The sequence below is a fragment of the Symphodus melops genome (assembly GCF_947650265.1).
Source record: "Symphodus melops genome assembly, chromosome: 1".
Classification (NCBI taxonomy): Eukaryota; Metazoa; Chordata; class Actinopteri; order Labriformes; family Labridae; genus Symphodus; species Symphodus melops.
The window spans coordinates 1,720,505-1,740,878 of record NC_136691.1 but is presented as its reverse complement, the minus strand read 5'-3'; the positions used below and the strand labels follow the sequence as shown (position 1 = coordinate 1,740,878).

At 45.2% G+C, this 20,374-nt stretch overlaps 1 protein-coding gene across 8 annotated transcripts in view; it reads right to left on the bottom strand.

Annotated features, from left to right (window-relative positions):
- myt1la (myelin transcription factor 1-like, a) overlaps positions 1-20,374 on the bottom strand; it is a 62,892-nt gene that overhangs the window by 29,942 nt on the left and 12,576 nt on the right. For all 8 annotated transcript variants that reach the window (XM_079344837.1, XM_079344838.1, XM_079344832.1 and 5 more), the window contains exons 2-6: positions 18,478-18,566; positions 16,960-17,014; positions 16,562-16,595; positions 12,102-12,164; positions 670-1,142 (exon numbers count right to left, since the gene is read on the bottom strand). In XM_079344837.1, the coding sequence (XP_079200963.1) occupies positions 670-1,142; positions 12,102-12,164; positions 16,562-16,595; positions 16,960-17,014; positions 18,478-18,507 (655 nt within the window). In that variant the 5' untranslated portion in view covers positions 18,508-18,566. The remainder of the gene's footprint in view (positions 1-669; positions 1,143-12,101; positions 12,165-16,561; positions 16,596-16,959; positions 17,015-18,477; positions 18,567-20,374) is intronic.

Below are 20,374 nucleotides of genomic sequence, written 5' to 3'. Positions count from 1 at the left end.
AAGCTCTGTATGTTTAAGTTGAAATGACCCAACAGTGGATGGAACAGGAGTCTGTGGTTGCACTTTGAATCACAGCGTGGTCATAAATATGGTCAAAGTGGTTTCGCCTGCTGCTTGGGATTCAAACCCGTCCGACCTTTGTCTTCCAGAAGCTCCAGGATGTCAGAAATCTTTCTACTGTGGATTTTAATAAAGAGGATTATGCAAACGACGGAGTCCTGCAGCTTGTTTGCATTGTTAAGTGTTCAGGTTGGTTTGTGACTTCTATAAAACACATAATAAAATAAGTAAAGAAAGGATGACGGAGTCTCTAAACATGGCCGGAGAGTCGGCGTGCTCCGTGCACTTTGCTCATGCTCAGTGTGAACGAGACGGCGAGGTGAGCTCTCCACGTTTCATCTACGTGACGATGACGAGCTGAGAGCGGCGGCGGGTGAAAACCTTTCTGGGGTTTATTTCGATGTGAAATGAAGTTCACGTTTTAAAACAACGCTTCCTCCGTGAGCCGAGCGAGAGGGCCGACTCCCATCTGAACATGTGAGGAATCGAACCCGACGCACAGAGACGCCGTTTAAGGAGCTTTTAACCCTTTATGCATGTTTTTATTTTTTATGTCGATCTGCGAGGATTCAAAACTCTCAGAAATAAGAAGCATGTTTGTAAACTCACCGTGCTGACGATTCTGCTCCTCCTCCTCTTCCTCCTCCTCATCATCCTGCTCCTCTTCATCATCACCATCCTCGACATCTTCCTCTTCCTCTTCATCCTCCTCCTCCTCCTCTCCTCCCACGGTTGTAACGACTCGCTCCACCTCTATCTCCTCCTCCTCCTCGTACTCCTCCTCTTCCTCCTCCTCCTCCTCGGAGAACTCGTCCTCCACGTCCCCGTCGTCTTCTTCATCACCCTCTCTCTCCCCGTCCTCTTCCTCCTCGTCCTCCTCCACTACCTCCCCTTGCTCCTTCCCCTCTGGCCTGACCTCCATGGCTTTGTTTTGGTAGCTGGTGTAAGCATCCTCTTCCTCCTCCTCCTCCTCCTCCTCCTCCCCCGGGCAGGAGGTGAGGAAGGGTCTCCTCTTGGCAGCTGGCTCCAGTGGTTGTTTTTCCAGAGCCTTCCTCTTCTTGGCCAGCGGGCAGCCGTAGACGCTGAGGTGAGACAGAGGGCACACACATGTCAGCAGCACATATTTCATTTCCTGTTTACCGTTTGAACTATTCTGCTTTTTTTTTTTTTCTCCTCAACTTCAGCAACTTAAAGCGTCTCGTTCCGACGCTAACTGAAGCTCATTCTCGGGTCAAACAAACTGAGCCACATCAGTCAGACGCTCGCAGGGCGGGAGCAGACTCACTTCTGATCCAGAACACAGCGCCAACACTTCTTAGCATACTGAAAACCTTTGGGTCATCTATTCCCCCCCCCCACTATCTGCCAATGGGGGCTCATCTTCTTCTCATCGTGTCTTTAACATGTCGACTTGACTTCTTAACACTTTTATACTGAAGGATGCTTACAAAAATCAACCTCCCAAAACCAGAAGGCTTTTCATTAAAACTGCACAGAATTCCAAAGTTCACGAAAATCTTTCAAAAAATAAAACATTTGAAAGCTTGAAGTGTAAATTAAAATGTCCTTTGCGTTCGTATTCAGCCTTATGCGACAGGTCTGAGTGGCTCAAATGGAACTTTTTCCCACCAGCTTCCTCCGCTGCGTGGACGCTTAACGGCTACGGTAGCAAAAGGGCGGATGATTCTCCAAAGAGAATGAAGCAACCAGGTCGAAGAAAAAGACGGACAGCACTTAAGAAAGAAAAAAAACCTGAACTTGTGACCGACAAAATCTGTGCAGAAAAACAAGCCCAGAGTGGCTTACAATGAGAGAACTTTACAACACTGGTCAAACATGAGAGCCGAACAGCGTCCACATATCAGACATTTGTCTTTGCTTTTAAAAAGGAAGCATCAGCGTCGATCCACAGAGAGGCTTCCCTTCCACATGGAGCTTCTTTATTCGCTCTGATTGGTCCTTAAAGGTAATTATAATTCAATAAAAAGGTAGGACAAAAAAAATAAAATGGTCTCGTGTGTTTTTGCAGTTGTAGATGTGATCTGTCAAAAAGGCTCCAGTTTGATGTCGTCATCTGTACAGCCAGAAACAAGAGGGGTCATCAGAGGGATCGTCTTTGTGTGTAAAGGTCAGAGGTCAAACTGCTGGTCCTCCTTCTGCTGTGCTCCGTTTGTTCAGAGCCAGCAGTGGATTTCCACCCGCCATCACCGAGGAGGAGAATCAGCCTCCAAAGAAAAAAAAAAAAACCTCCAAAGCTTATTCAACCGGGGCCTCAATTACGCAAATCCCATTATAGTCATTAACTGTTGGGAGAATTCTGCTTTAATTGCTCCAAAACAGCAAGCACAATTATACAGGGCTTTAATGTGGATTTTAGGAAATCAATTAGTGCATTTCCATATGAAAGAGCGTATTTTGTGTTTGGAGGGCGAGTTGGAGGAGGCGACGATATTTAACTGACTGAAAGCGGTGTGCGTTTGTCAAACGAACCTGCTAAAGGAAAGGTTTTCACCACGTCTTTATTTGTCTGTCTCAAAGTGTCAACGTGACACGCGCTCAGTCAGAGTGAAGAAAGAGGCTCGACTGCGTTTTCTCTCATAAACTACCAAAGTTGAAAAGCACCACGAGACAAAAGGACAAAAGCTAGCTGAAGCGCTAACACACCCAACAAGCTAATGCTACAAAAAGACGTCTTTTTAGTCACTTTCAGTTTATTTATCGAGCATAATATTAAATATCACAGCTGACAAAAATAAAAACATTAATACAGCTTATAAAGATTCTACCAGAGATTAACTGTCATGTGCAACCATTTCAAACAGATTCAAAGTTATGCATGTTATGATTATAATGGAAGTGCATTGGTCAGATCTTAACCCTGACTCGAACCAGTCTGAGAACTTGTTTAAACCCAAACCATGACCTTCTTTTTCTTAACCTAGCCGAGTCGCTTTGGTACCTGAAGATTAAAAACAACAACAACAACAAACATCTTGCTAAGCTAAGCTAAGCTAAGCCTGTTTTTTGTTGCTGCTGCTGTCGTTATTATTGGGGGGTTTTTTAAGGTTTTTTTGGGGGGGCGGCTTTTCATGTCTTTATTCAGTGATAAGAGTGAAGATCAGGGAAAAGAAGAGAGAGGGAGAGAGAGAGAGGGGGGGGGGCGTCCTCAGGTCTTAAAATATGAAGCCAATGTGGAGGTTGCAAAATCCTGCAGTTCTTTGAGTGTCCACTTGAGGGTGGCTCCAGGAACACACACACACACACATTAGTTACTGCTGTTTTGATATTGAAAACGACATGTGTTATCCATAGTTAGGCCTGCCCAAACAACCAATCCCCCTCCCCCTCCTCCTCCTCCTATCCTTCTTTCTGCATCTTGTCCCATCTCCTCCTGTCCCATTTTCAAGCCCAGCTCAGCTTTAGCAGACGGCTGTTCCATCAGGAGCCCAAATCTGCTGAAGATTTCTGCCTGTTAAAGGGATGTTGTTTTTTTTTTCTTGCCACGCCATGACGTCCTTGTAATATAACATTAAGTGAGGTCTTTTACCTACTTTTTGTAAAGTGTCTTGATGTAACACTTAAATAAATAAATACAGATTTAATGATCGATAATGATCCGTCAAGAAGCTTCAAACCCGCCTCAGCTCTCAGCTTGACTCAAAGTTAGGCTGAGACAGCATTTCCAGCACGGAGACCGCCATCCATGGGACTCCAGCGCCCCCTGCAGGGACACACGGGGGACTCCAGCGCCCCCTGCAGGGACACACAGGGGACTCCAGCGCCCCCCTGCAGGAACACACAGGGGACTCCAGCGCCCCCCTGCAGGGACACACGGGGGACTCCAGCGCCCCCTGCAGGAACACACGGGGGACTCCAGCGCCCCCTGCAGGAACACACGGGGGACTCCAGCGCCCCCTGCAGGAACACACAGGGGACTCCAGCGCCCCCCTGCAGGAACACACAGGGGACTCCAGCGCCCCCTGCAGGGACACACGGCTGACGTCAGTCAGGCTTCGTCCTTTCATACCTACAGTCTGTGTGTTTTCTTCATCTGTCTTAATAACATGTTTAAGATTAATATGTTCTCGATTTTGAAACAGTCAGCGTGTCGAAACGGTCAGAAAAACTTTAAAGTGATGTGAGACAGGAAGATAAGAGATTTAATCAATTCTCCACATACTGCGACACAAATCCCCCCAGATTCACTTCTCCTCAAATGATCCCTCCGTCTTTCACCTTATAGGCTGTCAGGCTGCCTGTGTTTGAGAGTGTGTGTGTGTGTGTGTGTGTGTGTGTGTGTGGTGGGGGGGGGGGGGGGGGTATATGTGTGACCTCGGCCACCTTGCTGTCTCCCGCCAATTAAAATTCCGGTGGTAATTAAAGCAGATCAGAAACGAGGGAATGCTGCAGACAAGGGCGAGAGACGATGCATGGTAATTATGTGCAGTGAGAGAGTGTGTGTGTGTGTGTGGGGGGGGTGGGGGGGGGGGGGGTTCACATCACATTTTCTCCTCTTACTAATCTGATCTGCTGCAGTCTGCTGTGTTCAGGCGGTGTGTTGAATGGATTGATTGGTGATTGGTTGGAATCGTTCTGACCTTGACCTCTAAAAGGTCACCTGCAGTCAACCGTGGTCACCAGGAGTCCACTGTAACGTCTCCGTGTGAACATCACGACAGCTCAACACTGTGTCAACGTGGACACCTGAAGTCCTTCTTTGGGTCTACGCAGCATCTTTAAACACGGTGTACTTTACTGTCCGAGCATGAACAGCTGGAGTCCACTTCCTCTCTGGGAGCTAGATACCGACGCCATCTTTATGGGGACACCTGGAGTCCAATTATTGCCTTGGGCGAAATTCTTTTATCTACAAGGACAAGTGGAAATCCATGGCTCTCTAATTGGACACCTGGGATTCCATTGTTGTCTCTACGAGGACGCCTGGAGGTCTGTTATCATCTCCAACACCGTGTTAAGTTAACAAAGCAACAAATGAAGACACCTTGATGTTGTGAAAGGGTTTTATAGTCAGTTTAACCAGAGGTCAGTCACTTGGTGATCATCATCAGACTCGTCTCGTCTGATGACGGCGAACTTCTCGAGCGCTCTGGTGTAGCTAGCGGTTAGCGATGAACGACCTTCAGGGAATAATGACTTGCAGCACTCCTTGAGAAAGGAGTGTGTGCTTTTGCTCCCGAGAAGCCGTCAGACGGAAAACCCTCTTTTTTTTTCTTCTTCTTCTTCTTCTTCTTCTGTAATTCCAGCCCAAAGAAGAGCAGCCGTTCATCTGTTTCTGCTGAGACTCAGTTGGACTGTAAAGAGGCTCCTCCCCTTTCTTCATGGATCTGAAAACAAGTCCATCTGTTGCTGATTTATTTGCATTTAGAAAACTTAAAGTTTGTTGACACGACGTCATGATGCAAATTTGAAAATGTAAATGATGAATGGACTTCAGCTGACTACTCAGGTCGACACGGCATCAAGCAGATTTGTCAGTTGTTGTTGTTGTTGTTGTTTTGATTTTTTTTGCTGTTTATACTGATAAATAAATCTTTTCCAATTTACTGCTGATGACGATTCAGTTCGGCCTGCTTTTGCTGTCTGGACATTTTTAACCCTTTACAGGGCGCTCATTGAAATACTCCATCATAGTGTCACTCAGGGACATAACAGAACTTTATTTCTGTTATAAATAAGGTCAAAAATTGTAACATTGACAAAGTTACCATATTTGGTTAAGATCACAATAGCAGGAACAGTGACATAGGGTGATCTCTTCTGATTGGCTGAGTGAGGATCACATGCTTCTCCACCTTACTGAGGTGCAGAAGGCTGGCTATATGTAATGTTTGCAGAAATTACCAAAAATAGCCACTTGCCCTGTAAAGGGTTATAACTGATTGGTCAACATTGCCCAATTACAAAGGTACAAATGCAATAATCCAGAGCTCCAAATACAGACTCCACATTTTCATCGAAATGTTTCAAAACCTCAAGGCTAAAAACAAACTGTGAGAATGGAGATTAATTTATCCTTATCAACCACTGGAGCTGAGCTTAGTGCTTTAAGTGTTGATTAAAGTTGGAAGAAGGTGACTTCATAGTATCACGTTTAAATAAAAAATCGTCAATGAGGAGAGTGAGTCAGGCGACAGAAATATCAGCCGCAGTGTGATAATTACACCTAGGTATGTGTGGTTAGGAAAAATCCTGCCGCCGGCAATGCCACATGCCAACACTCATCGCTGTGGCAACGCTTGGCACCAATGGAGGAAGGGGGGGGAGACGGAGGAGGTGAGGGGAGAATATAGGAGATTGGGTAGATGCTGTTAGATGAAGACTAGAGGGGTGCAGTGGGAGGGTGGGGGGGCGACATGATGTTCACATCCTATACTAGGGGTTGCCATGGGAGACAGGCTGCATCCCTCCTGGTCTTCATACTGCAGCATCCGAACGGTGCTGTCGCCATGGTGACATCCTCCAGAGAGAGAGAGAGAGAGAGTGAGGGAGAGAGAGACAAAGAAAGGTAGGGGAGGAAGAAAGAAAACAGAGAGGGGAAAGAGAGAGAGGGGGAGAGGCAGTGACTTTGAACCCGGCTCGCCCCCCCCCCCCCCCCCCCCCCCCTCCGCCGACTCATGCACAATGAACAGCAGGAGCTACGTCTCGGCTTCAGGAAGTTGTAGATCCCAGCAGGAGGGAGGAAAAGATGTGGTGAAATGTTGTGGCTCTAAACCTGAAGGTTTGGTGCTGAGAATAGGATCGGGTTCAGAGAACACAAAGGTGTCGTTCTCTACACATGCAGGAAAAGAGCCTGCAGAGTCGACATCTGATGCATGGGGATAACGACTGCATGCACAGGTGTTGTTTTAAATCAATACTGCATATTAAACCTGTCCTTCAACTGCTATGAACATTATAAAAGAACGTGTTTGACGGTGCCAAAACTGGAGCGCCGGTGGCTTAGCGGTTATGTCGTGCACAGACGTGTACAGAGATAGCGATAGTGGGTTTGAATCCTTTGCTGCATGTCATCACCTGCTTTCTGATCCCGACATTTCCTGTCTCTCTTCAGCTCAAAAAAAAACCTTCAAACCGTAAAGCTGAAAACCAAAAGTGCATTATATCCTCCGTCGAGATCTTTATAAATGTTAACAATGTGAAACACTAACAAATAATCAACAGACACTTTTTAACATCATTTCTTTGTGTAAAGGTCTTGACAAACATCCTCAGACTTTGAGGACTCAAACGTGACTGCGATACCTGTGAACGCTGCTCACTCAACTTTTTACTTCAAGTTGAACTTCTGGAGGACTCAAAAGACTGAAGTATTACTTATTCTCTCCAAACATCCATCCAACCGCCTTCAAGTTTTCACGAGTGCAGTCATGGGTGTTCATTCTGCTGCTGAACTTTTATTTTTCAAACATTCTTTCAACTCATCTCATGCGACAGATTTACAGATCTGCAGCTCAGAAACACAAGAAACAACACAAGACGCCTGGTGAGCCAAACGCCATGTCAGCCGAGAGTTACACAGAGAGGAAATATTCAAACATTGGCTTCAGAGAAGGTCAGGTGGAGGATAATCCTCCTTCTCCACCTTAGCCATCATTACTCCCACTAAATGAACTGCCTGGTCTGAGTGACATTCTGCAGCCTGCCTCAAGTGGACACATGACGTACTGCAGGATTTTGCACTTCTGCATTTGCTTCATTTTTCAACGCTGGAGGTTTCCACATAACAAACTCAAAAAAAAAAAAAAAAAAAAAAAAGGTACATTCATGTGCTGACTTCAGAGAAACAGTGGCGAATAACGTGATCATTCATAGAAATGAAGCGGAGTCAAAAGTACGATATTTGTCGAGCCAGAGTCAAACTTTTCCCCAAAAAATAAAACTCAAGTTAAGAACTCTAAAAATGAACTTTCACTCTCCACTCCTGAGCAGAATGACTCCAAATGTGATGTGTGACAGGAAGTTAAAAATGGTTGAGTTATGTTTGGTCAAGTTGGAGGACACTTTCTGACCTGAGACATGAGACAGGTTGAACTAATAGAAAAGGACGGACTGAGCGCTCTGCTGGCTGTAAAAATATGACATGTTTGTGTACTGTAGTCGACCGTGATCAGCAGATGATTAACTGATGAAGTGATTCAGCCATCATTTCCCCGGAGAGGGCTCATCAGACGACCTACTTCTCTGTTGTTGTTTGTTTTTTTTTTACTCAGACAGTGTCTGGTTATATCTGTCTTTCATTCACTGGCCCTTTTTGCTCTCACAGTAAAAGTTGGCATGATTATTTATCAGAACAGGAGAAACAGTTCTGCACTTTGGTCCTCAGCTCTTCAGAGTCACAACAAAAGGATGCAGGTAAAAACCAAAGACTGTAGAAAAGATAAATGTTGTTGAAGTGATGTCATTGATGAGGTTCTGAAGAGCTGTTTTAAAGCCCAACCATCCATCCAAGCGTTCATCCATCCATCCATCCATCCATCCAAGCGTTCATTCATCCATCCAACAATCCATCCATCCATCCAACCATCCAACAATCCATCCATCCATCCAACCATCCATCCAAGCGTTCATTCATCCATTCAACCATCCATCCATCCATTCATCCAATGATCCATCCAACCATCCAATGATCCATCCAACCATTCATCCATCCATCCATCCATCCATCCAATGATCCAACCAACCATCCAAGCGTCCATCCATCCATCCATCCATCCATCCATCCATCCATCCAATGATCCATCCATCCAATGATCCATCCATCCAATGATCCAACCATCCATCCATCCAATGATCCATCCATCCATCAATCCATCCATCCAAGCGTTCATCCATCAATCCATCCAACCATCCATCCATCCAATGATCCATCCAACCATCCATCCATCCATCCAGCCATCCAATGATCCATCCATCCATCCATCCATCCAATGATCCATCCAACCATCCATCCATCAATCCATTCATTCATCCATCCAACATTCACAATCCAAACAATCCAATGATCCATCTATCCAACGACCCAGTCTTTCATCCATCCAGTGTTTTATCCATCCAACATTCATCCATCCAACCATTCATCAATCCGTCCACAATCTATACTGCTTATCCCACTGCAGCAGAGGGTTGAAGCCGACCCCAGCTGTCCTTGGGCGAGAGACGGTTACAACCTAAACCGTTCGCCAGTCGATCGCAGGGTTGACACACAGCGACTGACAACCAACCACGTGCACAATTACTGACTATGTCACTAATTAACATTTCAAGCATGTCTTTGGACTGTGGGAGGAAGCTGGAGTACCCAGAGAGAACCCATGTACACAGGGAGGAGATCATGCAAACTCCACACTTCTTGCTGTGAGGCAGAGCGCTAATGCAGCTCAAGGCGGATGATGGCTGTCACCAAAGATGCTGACTCTACCTGACTTTCAATAGATGTAGGAGCAGGCAAAGAGGTGGAGTTAAGCCTTCTGGTGCAACGTGCCAACATGTCAGCCAGCTATGGGCCTAATTATGAAAGTTGGTGATCTTTTTAGACTCAATAGACTTAGACTGAACTTTATTGATCCTTTTGGGATGACTCCCTCAAGGAAATTTAGGTATAGAGTCAACTTTGATATTAGCCAAGCTGTAAACATGTTCATTTCTGCTGCACATTTTAATATGAGGCCTGATGGAGAGACGTTGTCTTTTGCAACAAGCCTCAAGTGGACGTTCAAGGAACTGCAGTTTTTGTTGCCCTTCTGCATTGGCTTCATTTTTGCTCTTCCCAGGTTGCTGCTTGATTGGTTCAAGTACTTTATAATTAATTCTCCGTATTCTTTGTGCGTTCTCTCCCTACGTTGAATGACAACATGTGTTCTGTCCTCATGACAGTAAATTATTTCATTAAGTTATTAAAGACAAAGAGAGAAACACTCTCCAGACGCAAGCTCGTTAGCATGACAGTTAATTGGAAATCAACTTCCCACAGTTTATTTAACAGACTCCTGTCTCTCGACTGGCTATTAACCATAACTCATCTGAGGAGCGCTTTATCTGCCATCGGAGAGGCTTGCTTTAGCTAACATTTAGTAAATCAGGCCCGAGGTGTGTAAACATTGTTCGCTTCGTCTGATTTGGACTCTCGTGATCTCTGTTTCCTCCAAGTTAAGGCGTGTGTTTTATTAGTCAGTGTTGAAGTCCATGAAAGTTGTACCTCAACACAACAACATATTTCCTGCAGCAAATCAGAGAAAGTCCACAGAAACTAATTATTGCTTGAGAATCTTGCAGATTTTAAGAGGTCTTTTCTCCCGTTTTGTCACAAACATAAAATATATGATTCTATGAGTACATTATTGTTCTCTTGATTGTTTGGCTCTGTGTGTGTGGTGCTGGGCTTTCCTGATTTTCTCTATGCCCTTCAAAGCACCATCGGTCTGCTCTGCCAGCGATTCGCCATCCTGCCCTTCTCATTATCTCTCTGTTACCTCAGGCGCCAAACCACCGCTGTCCTGAGCATTGCAACCTCTTTATGCCAGCCTCCACACACACACACACACACACACACACACACACACACACACACACACACTCACACACACACACACACTCACACACACACACACACACACACACACACACACACAAGCTGCTACTCTGAAAAACAACCCCACAGATACTACAAAATGACCTGAAAACAAATCAACGAGTGCTCTAATTTCATAACAGATGTTTTGTTTGAAATAAATATGCCTAGAAAAATGAAATACACCTAACGGTCCACCTCCGCAGGTTGATACTCAGGACTCAGATTTTGTTATTTCTTCTCTAATGCAGACCTGAGATATATTTCACATTTACGATGTTTTGACCAGGATTTGAGCGGAGGAATGTTTTTTGTTGTTTTTCAGAAATATTGTCCATTTTCTTTAAAAATGGAATCACAAATGCAGTCCAAATTAAAGTCATTGCAGAGATCTGTCTCTGATCAACACCTGCTGCTTTGACCTGATAACTGCTCTCATATCTGGCAAACCCAGGGGCGTCCAAAACGGCCTTCAAAGCCCCGCCTACCTTCTCTGGTCCAATCAGATCCAGAGCATTCAGGAGCAGAATCTAAAGTTAGAAGGAGGACATACTGGCTGCTGCATTGTTGTCAGAGAAGCTTCAACACAGCATGTTTCCTTCATGATCACAGAGGAAGATCATTTTACACAATGGCTCTTTAACTTTGAGTAAGACTTGAGCCCTTGCTGATTTCGTTGTTTTAGATGCCTGTTGTTGCTGTGGGAGTACTTTTTCCTCGCTCTGCCTGCAGGTTTACGACTGAAGATTTCTCCACTGGACACAAGCTTAAATGACTCACAGAGAGCGTCACATTTGAAGCGGCCCCCCCTGCGTTTGCGGGTAATTCACTATTTCCGAAAGCGTCCGAGATCTGAAGCACTCTGACCCCTCAGGCTGCAGGACGGACAGCCATGGGTCTGTGTGACCCGAGCACTTCACAGCTCCCTCCTCTGCTTGATTGCTTTTCTATCCGCAGCCCCGTGACAGAGCGGCAGATTCACAGAGCCGGAGGCTGCAAAACCTGCAAACCACGCTGATCCAGGAAATGTTCAAACTGCGACATGAATAATTGTGGGAACATTTGGAGCTGCATGGTGAGACTTTTGAAGCCAACAGGAAGGGCTGCAGCCAAACCCGCCCCCTTAATATATTTAAAAAGTCTGCATGATGATGTGATGTTCTCATTTTTACACAATCTACTTGTCTCAAGTCATTTACAAATGTCTTCAGTGATATATTCTGCATACGTTACACTACTGTCACAATACCTAACCCTAAACCTAACCTTTATTACAGGGGGATTTCCACTTTAAAGCATCAACATGTAACTTTTCCACCTTAAAATACTGTTGGAACTGGAAAAAAGTGAAGTGAAAGTCTTAACGTTAGGTGAGACAATACAAAGCTTCCATCCGTCCAACGATATGGACTTCTTGATAGAATCGTCTAAATAAGTCGTGACGTGATCCTACCTGCGGTGTCTGGCGTACTTCCCGCTGACGTGACCGCTGCCATCACAGCCTGGAGTGGGACAGCTGAGGAGCAAACACACAAAAACCTGAGTCAGCATGAACATCAGCAGCGCCAGCAAACAGATTCTGGTGAGTCTCGCTAACATTAGCATGCTAACACAACAACGCAGGAAACAGGTGATTGAAGCTACCAGTTAACTACAGAGCGCTAACATTAGCATGCTAACAGAACAATGCAGGAAACACAGGTGATTAAAGCTACCAGCTAACTACAGAGCGCTAACATTAGCATGCTAACAGAACAATGCAGGAAACACAGGTGATTAAAGCTACCAGCTAACTACAGAGCGCTAACATTAGCATGCTAACAGAACAATGCAGGACACACAGGTGATTAAAGCTACTAGCTAACTACAGAGCGCTAACATTAGCATGCTAACACTACAATGCAGGACACACAGGTGATCGCAGCTCGATTTAGTTAATTGATAACTCCTTCCTGTGAAGGCGAGTGGAGAGGTGGGTTGGAGGTGTGTCTCTGGAGGAGGGCGGAGGCTTCAGTATGGAGGAGGCGTGGCTTAAACAGCAGTTCGTTTTGGTTTAATGCTGGAGCTCAAGGGCAACACCGACGTCGCACATTTTTCCCTTAACAGGTTTTCAATTTGCAGAAAATGAAATCCTCATCAAGCAGATTTGTAAAAAGCTGAAGGTTGAGCGCTGTCAGGTCCGTCGTCATGGGGAGAAGAAATGTACTTTTAAAATGTTTGTTTGCTGAACAGCGGTCGGATCGATCATTTCTGACACATCCCAGTCAGGACTGATTGACCTTTCGACACAGTGCGAGGTCGATTTGTTGCTCCAGGCAAACGTTTAGATCTAGAACGGCTTGTTTGCTGTACTTGCATGCAGATATCTGCTTATAGAGATAAATGAATCAGATTGCAGCAGATGGCCGAGCGGTTGCTCTCCATACAGACTGTTTTTCCTGCATACATCAAAGCATGCTGATTCGTGATTGGACAACAATTAAGCACTACAAGCGTGCTAAAATCAAAAACACGAAAACTTCCAACCCAGTCCTCTGAGTGCAGAGTCTACATCTTTACATAGAATCTGTACATAGAAAGTATCTACACACAAATCTGCACTTTGGCATGTGCACTGAACGCAGTTTAAAAAAAAACATGGAGTCGTGTTGTGTGTAGGTAGCTTGAAGGAACGGTGTTGTGCTGCGTTTCAGCTCCTGGAAAAGATACCGAAGTCATTGATCTATAATTCAAACTGGCCTTACTGGATTGTATGTTGCCATCAGAATGAAACACCGCAAACGCCAAACATCCAAACGTACTGATCACCTCGGAATAATAAATAAAACAAGGTTCAAGTCTTCAGTGTTTCCTGGAGTCCAGCGTAAAGATTATCACGGGAGAAGAGATGTACAGTAGGAGGTTTTGTGTAAAAAAAAGTGCTCTTTTAAAAAGTTGAACATTATTTTCTCGTGGCGTTAATGTCTCAGCACGCCAACACATCTCATTCAGCGTGTCTCTCCCTCGGCAGCAGGTTTAAGTGTTTCTGTCTGCTCGCTTCTTTTTTTTTCTTTCTTGCATCGTGGTTGCAGTCAGCAGCAGATTTCTCAGGAGCTCTGAGTCACTCCTCTGCAGCTCACAGGCTTCACTGCCCCGAAGACACGCAGACCGCCAGCCAACGCACGCCGACAGGCTTCAGGGACTCCACACCCGCGGCATCTGACCCCGCCGCTTGCAGAGCTCCACCCACCCCTCCACCCAACATCACCTGATCTATACACTCTGCAACTGGCGGGCTAAAATGAGAGCAGCACGAAGATGAAGGTGAAGGTTTAACATCACGAGCTTGGAGAGGCAGAGGAGCACAGCGAAGTCAAGGAAGCAAGGATGGAGGCAGGAAAGGAGGAAGGAGAGGAAGAGAGGAAGAGAGGCAAAGGGATGAAGAGGAGGAAGGAGGTTAAAAAGGAAGAGAAAGAAGAAGGCATAGATTAAAAAAGACAAAAGAAAGGGAGAAGAGATAGCAGAGAATGTGAGAATGAGAGGAAAAATCTGAAGAAGGAGAAAAGAGGAGAGAAGGAGGAAGAGGAGGCGCTGCGTTCAAGGTGAGGCGGCTCATCAATCTGTGTGGGAGCAAAGACTGATAGAGTTGACTTATTGATCCCACCACAGCTCTGCGCATGTGTGTGTGTGTGTGTCTGTGTGTGTGTGTGTGTGTGTGTGTGTGCTCCTCAAATTTTCCAATACAGTGTCAAACACGTTTTCCAATCATGACAAAATACCCAGAATGCCTCAGTGCAACCTTAACCTTAACGAGCTGTTTGCACCAAGTCTTAAAAATCCTCCTTTTTCTTAAAACTACAAAATACTTTTTTTTCTTTTTTTTTTTTCCTCTGTGGAGAAAAACTTTGTTTCCAAAGCAACCAGATGTTTCTTTCTGGAAGTTGGACGACCCCGCTCTCGTTTCCTCGGTCCGTCAGACTAATTGAAGACAAGAAACAGAACTCCACGTTCATGTGCAAAGTTTTTTTTTTTTTTTTTCCTTTTGCCTTTTCAGCTGATCTGGGCGTCCTCAGCTGTTCAAACTGCGTCCTGCTGACTGATACCAAGACAAGACACACTCCAGACCAGAGTGCTCCGAGAGACAAGACCGAGGGATCGAGACCGAGTCAAGACCCAAAACATCACTGAAGAATCATCACGGGACCGGGAAGGTCGTGGTCGTAATCAGGGGCTGAAAATCAAACAACAAATAAATCGACAGGAAGCGGCGTCTTCCTTCTAATCACGGGAATGATCTGGAAAAGCAGCCTCTCAGAGGTGGTGTTGATTTAAAATCCGAGTAAAAATGACTCCGAGAAGAAACAATATTCCAGCTCGGAGGAGGTTTTCTTACGTTGGAATGAGAACATGTCGGCCGTCGAGGAAAGGTCAGCAGGCCGCCTGAAACTGTAAGAACTCAGCGCTGTGACGCAGCTCTGCCTCCCACTGAGCTAACAGATGTGATGTATTTATTTAGTAATTAGCATGAAGTCATGAAAGACGTTTAATATCACAGCCACATGTCTTCCCCTCCCTCTCCAGTCTGCCACCGCACAATGACAAATTCATTTGTATATGTTTATCCCGGCAGATTAGTCCGATTAGTCCGGGACTGTGACGGTGAAAATTCAATTAATGAAAAATATTCACGGTTTTTTTTTTTTTTTTTTTTTTAACTCCACACGTCTGTAACTTCAAAGTCTCTCTCGTCTAGCAGCACCCATCAGATTTAAATTCTGGGCGAATCACGCTGGGTTTCTCTGCTCGTCTGCTCGGGGGCTCGCACGGCGCCGACAGGACACGTTGTTTACAGTAAGGCGATGACCTGGATCAAACCGAGTTCAACTGTAATCTGCTGCACACACCAATATTTGTCAGTTTTACTAAATGGGATTAAGTGAAGCAGAAACTACCTCCCTACACACACACACACCCACACACACACACACACACACACACACACACACACACACACACACAGGTAAAAGTCAGATTCAGCATTTACAGCCAGCAGCTGCTGTGTGTTTCTGCAGTCGTGCTGCAAAATGAACTGAATTATTAGTGGAATTAGATTGAACATGTTGAGTAATAAAACAGCAGGGTAACATGAACGTGCTCCTCCACAGATCCATCACTGTGTGTCATCCAATCACGTTACAGCGCCATGTTTTAAAGCTCTCTGTGCACTCAGCTGACATGGTCAAAGTTACACGCCGCAGTGTTTTCTGTGTTTTCTGTTGCACCGGTGCTGCGTTCAGAGCGGGCGCGGGGGGGCAGGGAGGGGGGGGGCAGGGGGTGGGGGGCGGCTTTCGTCCTCTACATGTTATTAAAACCCCGCCGGTGTAGCGTCATCGTTTAAACGTCACGCCAAGGTCTTTGAGGAGCTCTTACACTTATTCCCCGGGGCGACTCGATCAAACGACACGACGCGTAGCAAATGATAAACTTCCCCTCACTCCCCCCACGCAAGTGTGAAGAGGAGCTTCACGGATCCATAACCAGGACTGAAGGCCGGAGCGCTGTGAGAATCCCAGGTCCGATAATGAGCTGACAAGAACAAACACTCCTTAGGTTGTTTTTATTTGAGCTGTTTTGGTTGCTCTTCTTTAGTTTTTCCCTCCTGACATGTTGCTGGAAACTCGTTCTTTCATGCCGTTATATTCTCTTAATGAAACGAGCGACCTTTTTGATCCTGTAGGTGTCGCCCTTGAACTCCGGCATGAAACCAAAACACACTGCTGATTGGCCACGCCTCCTCCATACAGAAGCCTCCGCCCTCCACTCGCGTTCACACACAGTTACGAGCTACAACGCACCCATAATTGAGCACACCCTTCAGAGCATGGCCTGCGTCCTGCATGGAAGGGAAGTGGGAGGAAGCAGAGGTTGACCTACCTGAATAACTCCTGTGTTACTGCCTCCACGGCGGCTGAAGACACACAGAAGAAAAAGAGTCATGTTAAAACTTCACATAGAGACCAAGTGGCGGCAGTAGTTGAGTCTGTAGGGGACTCGGGTTGGGAATCAGAGGGTCTAGGGTTCGAGTCATGGCATGGAGCTAACAGTGGAAGTTGGCGAGGTCAGAACTGGAGGCCGTCTTTTCTTTTTTTCCATCCTCATTGATCGTGGGGGGGGGGGGCGGGGGAAGGTGTTCAAGTTTGCTGCACCCTTTAACAGGAACCTAAACATCGGGATGCAGATACTCTTCCAAATGCTAATATGTTTACTAGCTTGACTAGCTTGCCAAACATGCAGACTATTATGACTGCCCAGCGAACAGGACGGGTGCATACCTCTGACACCTTTGGATCTTGTGCGATGGCGTTTTTTAACCGCATTCACCTCCATCTGAAAGAAAAAAAAAAAAAAAGGAAACACAAGTCACACTCTGAAACTAACCGGCCCGACAAAAACCTGAAAAAAAACACAATCACAGTAGGAATCCCTTGAAAACAGGTCAGCAACCTGATAACCGGCCAGCAGCATCATAACAACTAACTATGGCTACATGCAAACACGGAACTACGGAAGCCCAAAGCGGACATGATTCCAGGCATTTCAGTTGACCTCGTTTTCTTGTTCAAGTTCATTGACGTGGTTTTGTTGGGAACCTGAAATATTGCTCACTTTAACCTGGGAGAACGAAACGTGTTTCCAGATCACAACAGAATATTGTGTGTCACGGAGCTTGTTTTCACATGATAACAGGATAATGTCCACGCTGCCGTGAATAATAAGGTGACTTAAACTGTTTGTTTGTGTGCTTTTGAAACTCTGAGGATATCTTGTTAGAACAAGCAGAAAACCCGTTATCACCGGAAAATGGACAAACTCATCTTCCTCTGTGATCATGAAGGAAACCTGCTGTGTTGAAGCTTCTCTGACAACAATGCAGCAGCCAGTATGTCCTCCTTCTAACTTTAGATTCTGCTCCTGAATGCTCTGGATTTGATTGGACCAGAGAAGGTAGGCGGGGCTTTGAAGGCCGTTTTGGACGCCCCTGGGTTTGCCAGATATGAGAGCAGTTATCAGGTGAACAGGTGTTGCAGCGATGGAAGCGGGCAGTGGAACTGCTTCAGATAGAAGTGATTGTACCCGAGCTAAAAAGCCTCTGCATGTTTCTAATAAGCTCCAGCAGCAGAAAGCTGCTCAAACTAGGATCAATGTTGGAGATGAAACATGGAGAGAGGTTAGAACGCAGAAAGCTTTACAGACCCATGCAGAGCTGGCTAAACACTGAAGCTACAGTGTCCACCACATGCAGAGCTGGCTAAACACTGAAGCTACAGTGTCCACCACATGCAGAGCTGGCTAAACACTGAAGCTACAGTGTCCACCACATGCAGAGCTGGCTAAACACTGAAGCTACTGTGTCCACCACATGCAGAGCTGGCTAAACACTGAAGCTACAGTGTCCACCACATGCAGAGCTGGCTAAACACTGAAGCTACAGTGTCCACCACATGCAGAGCTGGCTAAACACTGAAGCTACTGTGTCCACCACATGCAGAGCTGGCTAAACACTGAAGCTACAGTGTCTCTACATGCAGAGCTGGCTAAACACTGAAGCTACAGTGTCCACCACATGCAGAGCTGGCTAAACACTGAAGCTACAGTGTCCACCACATGCTGACCTGTGTGAGAGGAGGGGGGGGGAGACAGCTCTCTGTGATGATTAGAGTTTAAACTGCAGTACCAATTTTAAACACTAGGGGTCAGAGCTACATACTGCTCCTTTAAATGCACTGATTCACATCCGCTTAGTGCTTTTACTTTTCTTTATTCTTCGCTCGTCGTGAGCGGGTTCCTACCTGGTCAGAAGTCGGTGTAGCACTGGTCATGTAGCTGAAGAGTCTTTATACCAAACTGAATTTCAGAGGCCGTCCTCAAGAGTCATGATCTGCAAAAACAAAACACATTGATTTATTAGTTTTCCTGAACGTTTCCTTTTATGAATAAAAAATAATAATAAAGCCGTTCTGCTGAAGTTTGTTTGCTTGACTGTGACCGCTAACGCTGGCCTGCAAACCAACACCCGAAGGACTCGATCAGAATACCGTCAACACACTTTCACACGATCCACTAAAGATCATTCAGTCATCTGTTTCTATGGAAACATTTCAACACCCGTTAATGAGAACGATTCAGTAACCTTCAGAAAATGACCCAACAACAAGGTCAAAATCGCACACGCATAAAAAAGTCCTTTGTGTCGGATGAGTTGCTTTAAAGACGACAGACGTGATCTTGTACCCAATCGAACGGCTTTTATTTTTTTCAGGAGTTATCCTGAATTTAATTCATGTCAGGAAAACAAGCAGAGCTTAAAAAAACACCAACCTGAAGCAAAGTTTGAGAAGATATACGACTTTAAACTTTTATGTTCTCTGCAGCCTTTCAGCTTCATCATAAACACTCATTATATTCCACCTTGCACTTAATGCTGCCCTTATATTTATTTCATGTTTTAATTATTTTTACTTTTGTTTTGTGCACTTTTTAATTAGCATTTAAATGTTTAATGCTATATTTCTGCCCTAATGTTTTTTAATTCATTATGTAAAGCACTTTGGTTTTTTTTACACGTTGAACTGAAATCTAATCTGGTGGGCAGAAGCTAAAAAATGCACTTTGTAGAAAGCTGATAAAACATTCAGCAGATTGAATCAGCAACGTTTCAGATTCTGGGTCATTTTCTCGGCGAATGTGACGACTCTGACGAGATGTTTTGATCACGACCACCAGCATGAAACTTCAGATTTGATTAGGATTCTGTCAGCTCAAGGTTATTGTTGGAGCTCAAGACCAACTAAACCCACCATAGACTGTAATAATAAACAAAGAGGAAGCCTGACGCCAAATCCCAACATACTCCATGCATGCTGCGGTCCGTTAGCATCAAGGTTGTGCACCGTTAGCTCGTGTTTAACAGTACAAAAACGATTCTCTTTGATTTTTTTTCATTGTATGAAGCGCTTGATGGCTTTTACTTTGAAAATACTTATACGGAAGAAATGCTACGAAGTCAACGCCTGCCCTACACCGCCTCTGTGTTTCTCGCTGCGCTAGCTGTTTACATTCAAAATGTCTAAATTCATAAAAAAAAAAAAAAAAGTACAAAACGTCTGTTTGTATAAAAATATTCAAACATTTTAAACAGGTGCGACAGTCAGAGAAATCTGTAATTTTGACGTTGATGGTACGTGCGGAATCTGCACAATCTTGTCTTTAGCTCTTCATGTTTCGAGGACAACTAAACAAACTGTGGAGAAATTTGTGAGGGAATCTGCATGTGTGTCCTTCAAAATGTGCCCAAAGAACCCATAAAATCTTTCAATGAATGAACAGACAAGATCCTTAAAAATAGCAAAGATGGAATCGCACACCTTTGAAGGCAGCGGGGGGGGACACGCGAGTGGGGAGGATTAAGGTTTACTATCGTCATTTCTGTTGTCAAAGCAAACCTTCAACAAGAAAAAAAAAAAACTTCAGCAGTATTTTCCCTCCAAAATAATGTGAATAATGCAAGATCTCACTTTTAGCGTCTGCAATTACAACCACGAAATGCTGCGGGGATTCTTTCAACGCAAACAGCAACATAAAAGAGAGCAAGACAACAGTGAAACAACACTTTGAGGATGAAGACGCGAACACAGCAGCCCTCGAACGCCCCGCTCTCTTCAGCCGCAGTGCAGCTCCGGGGGGGTT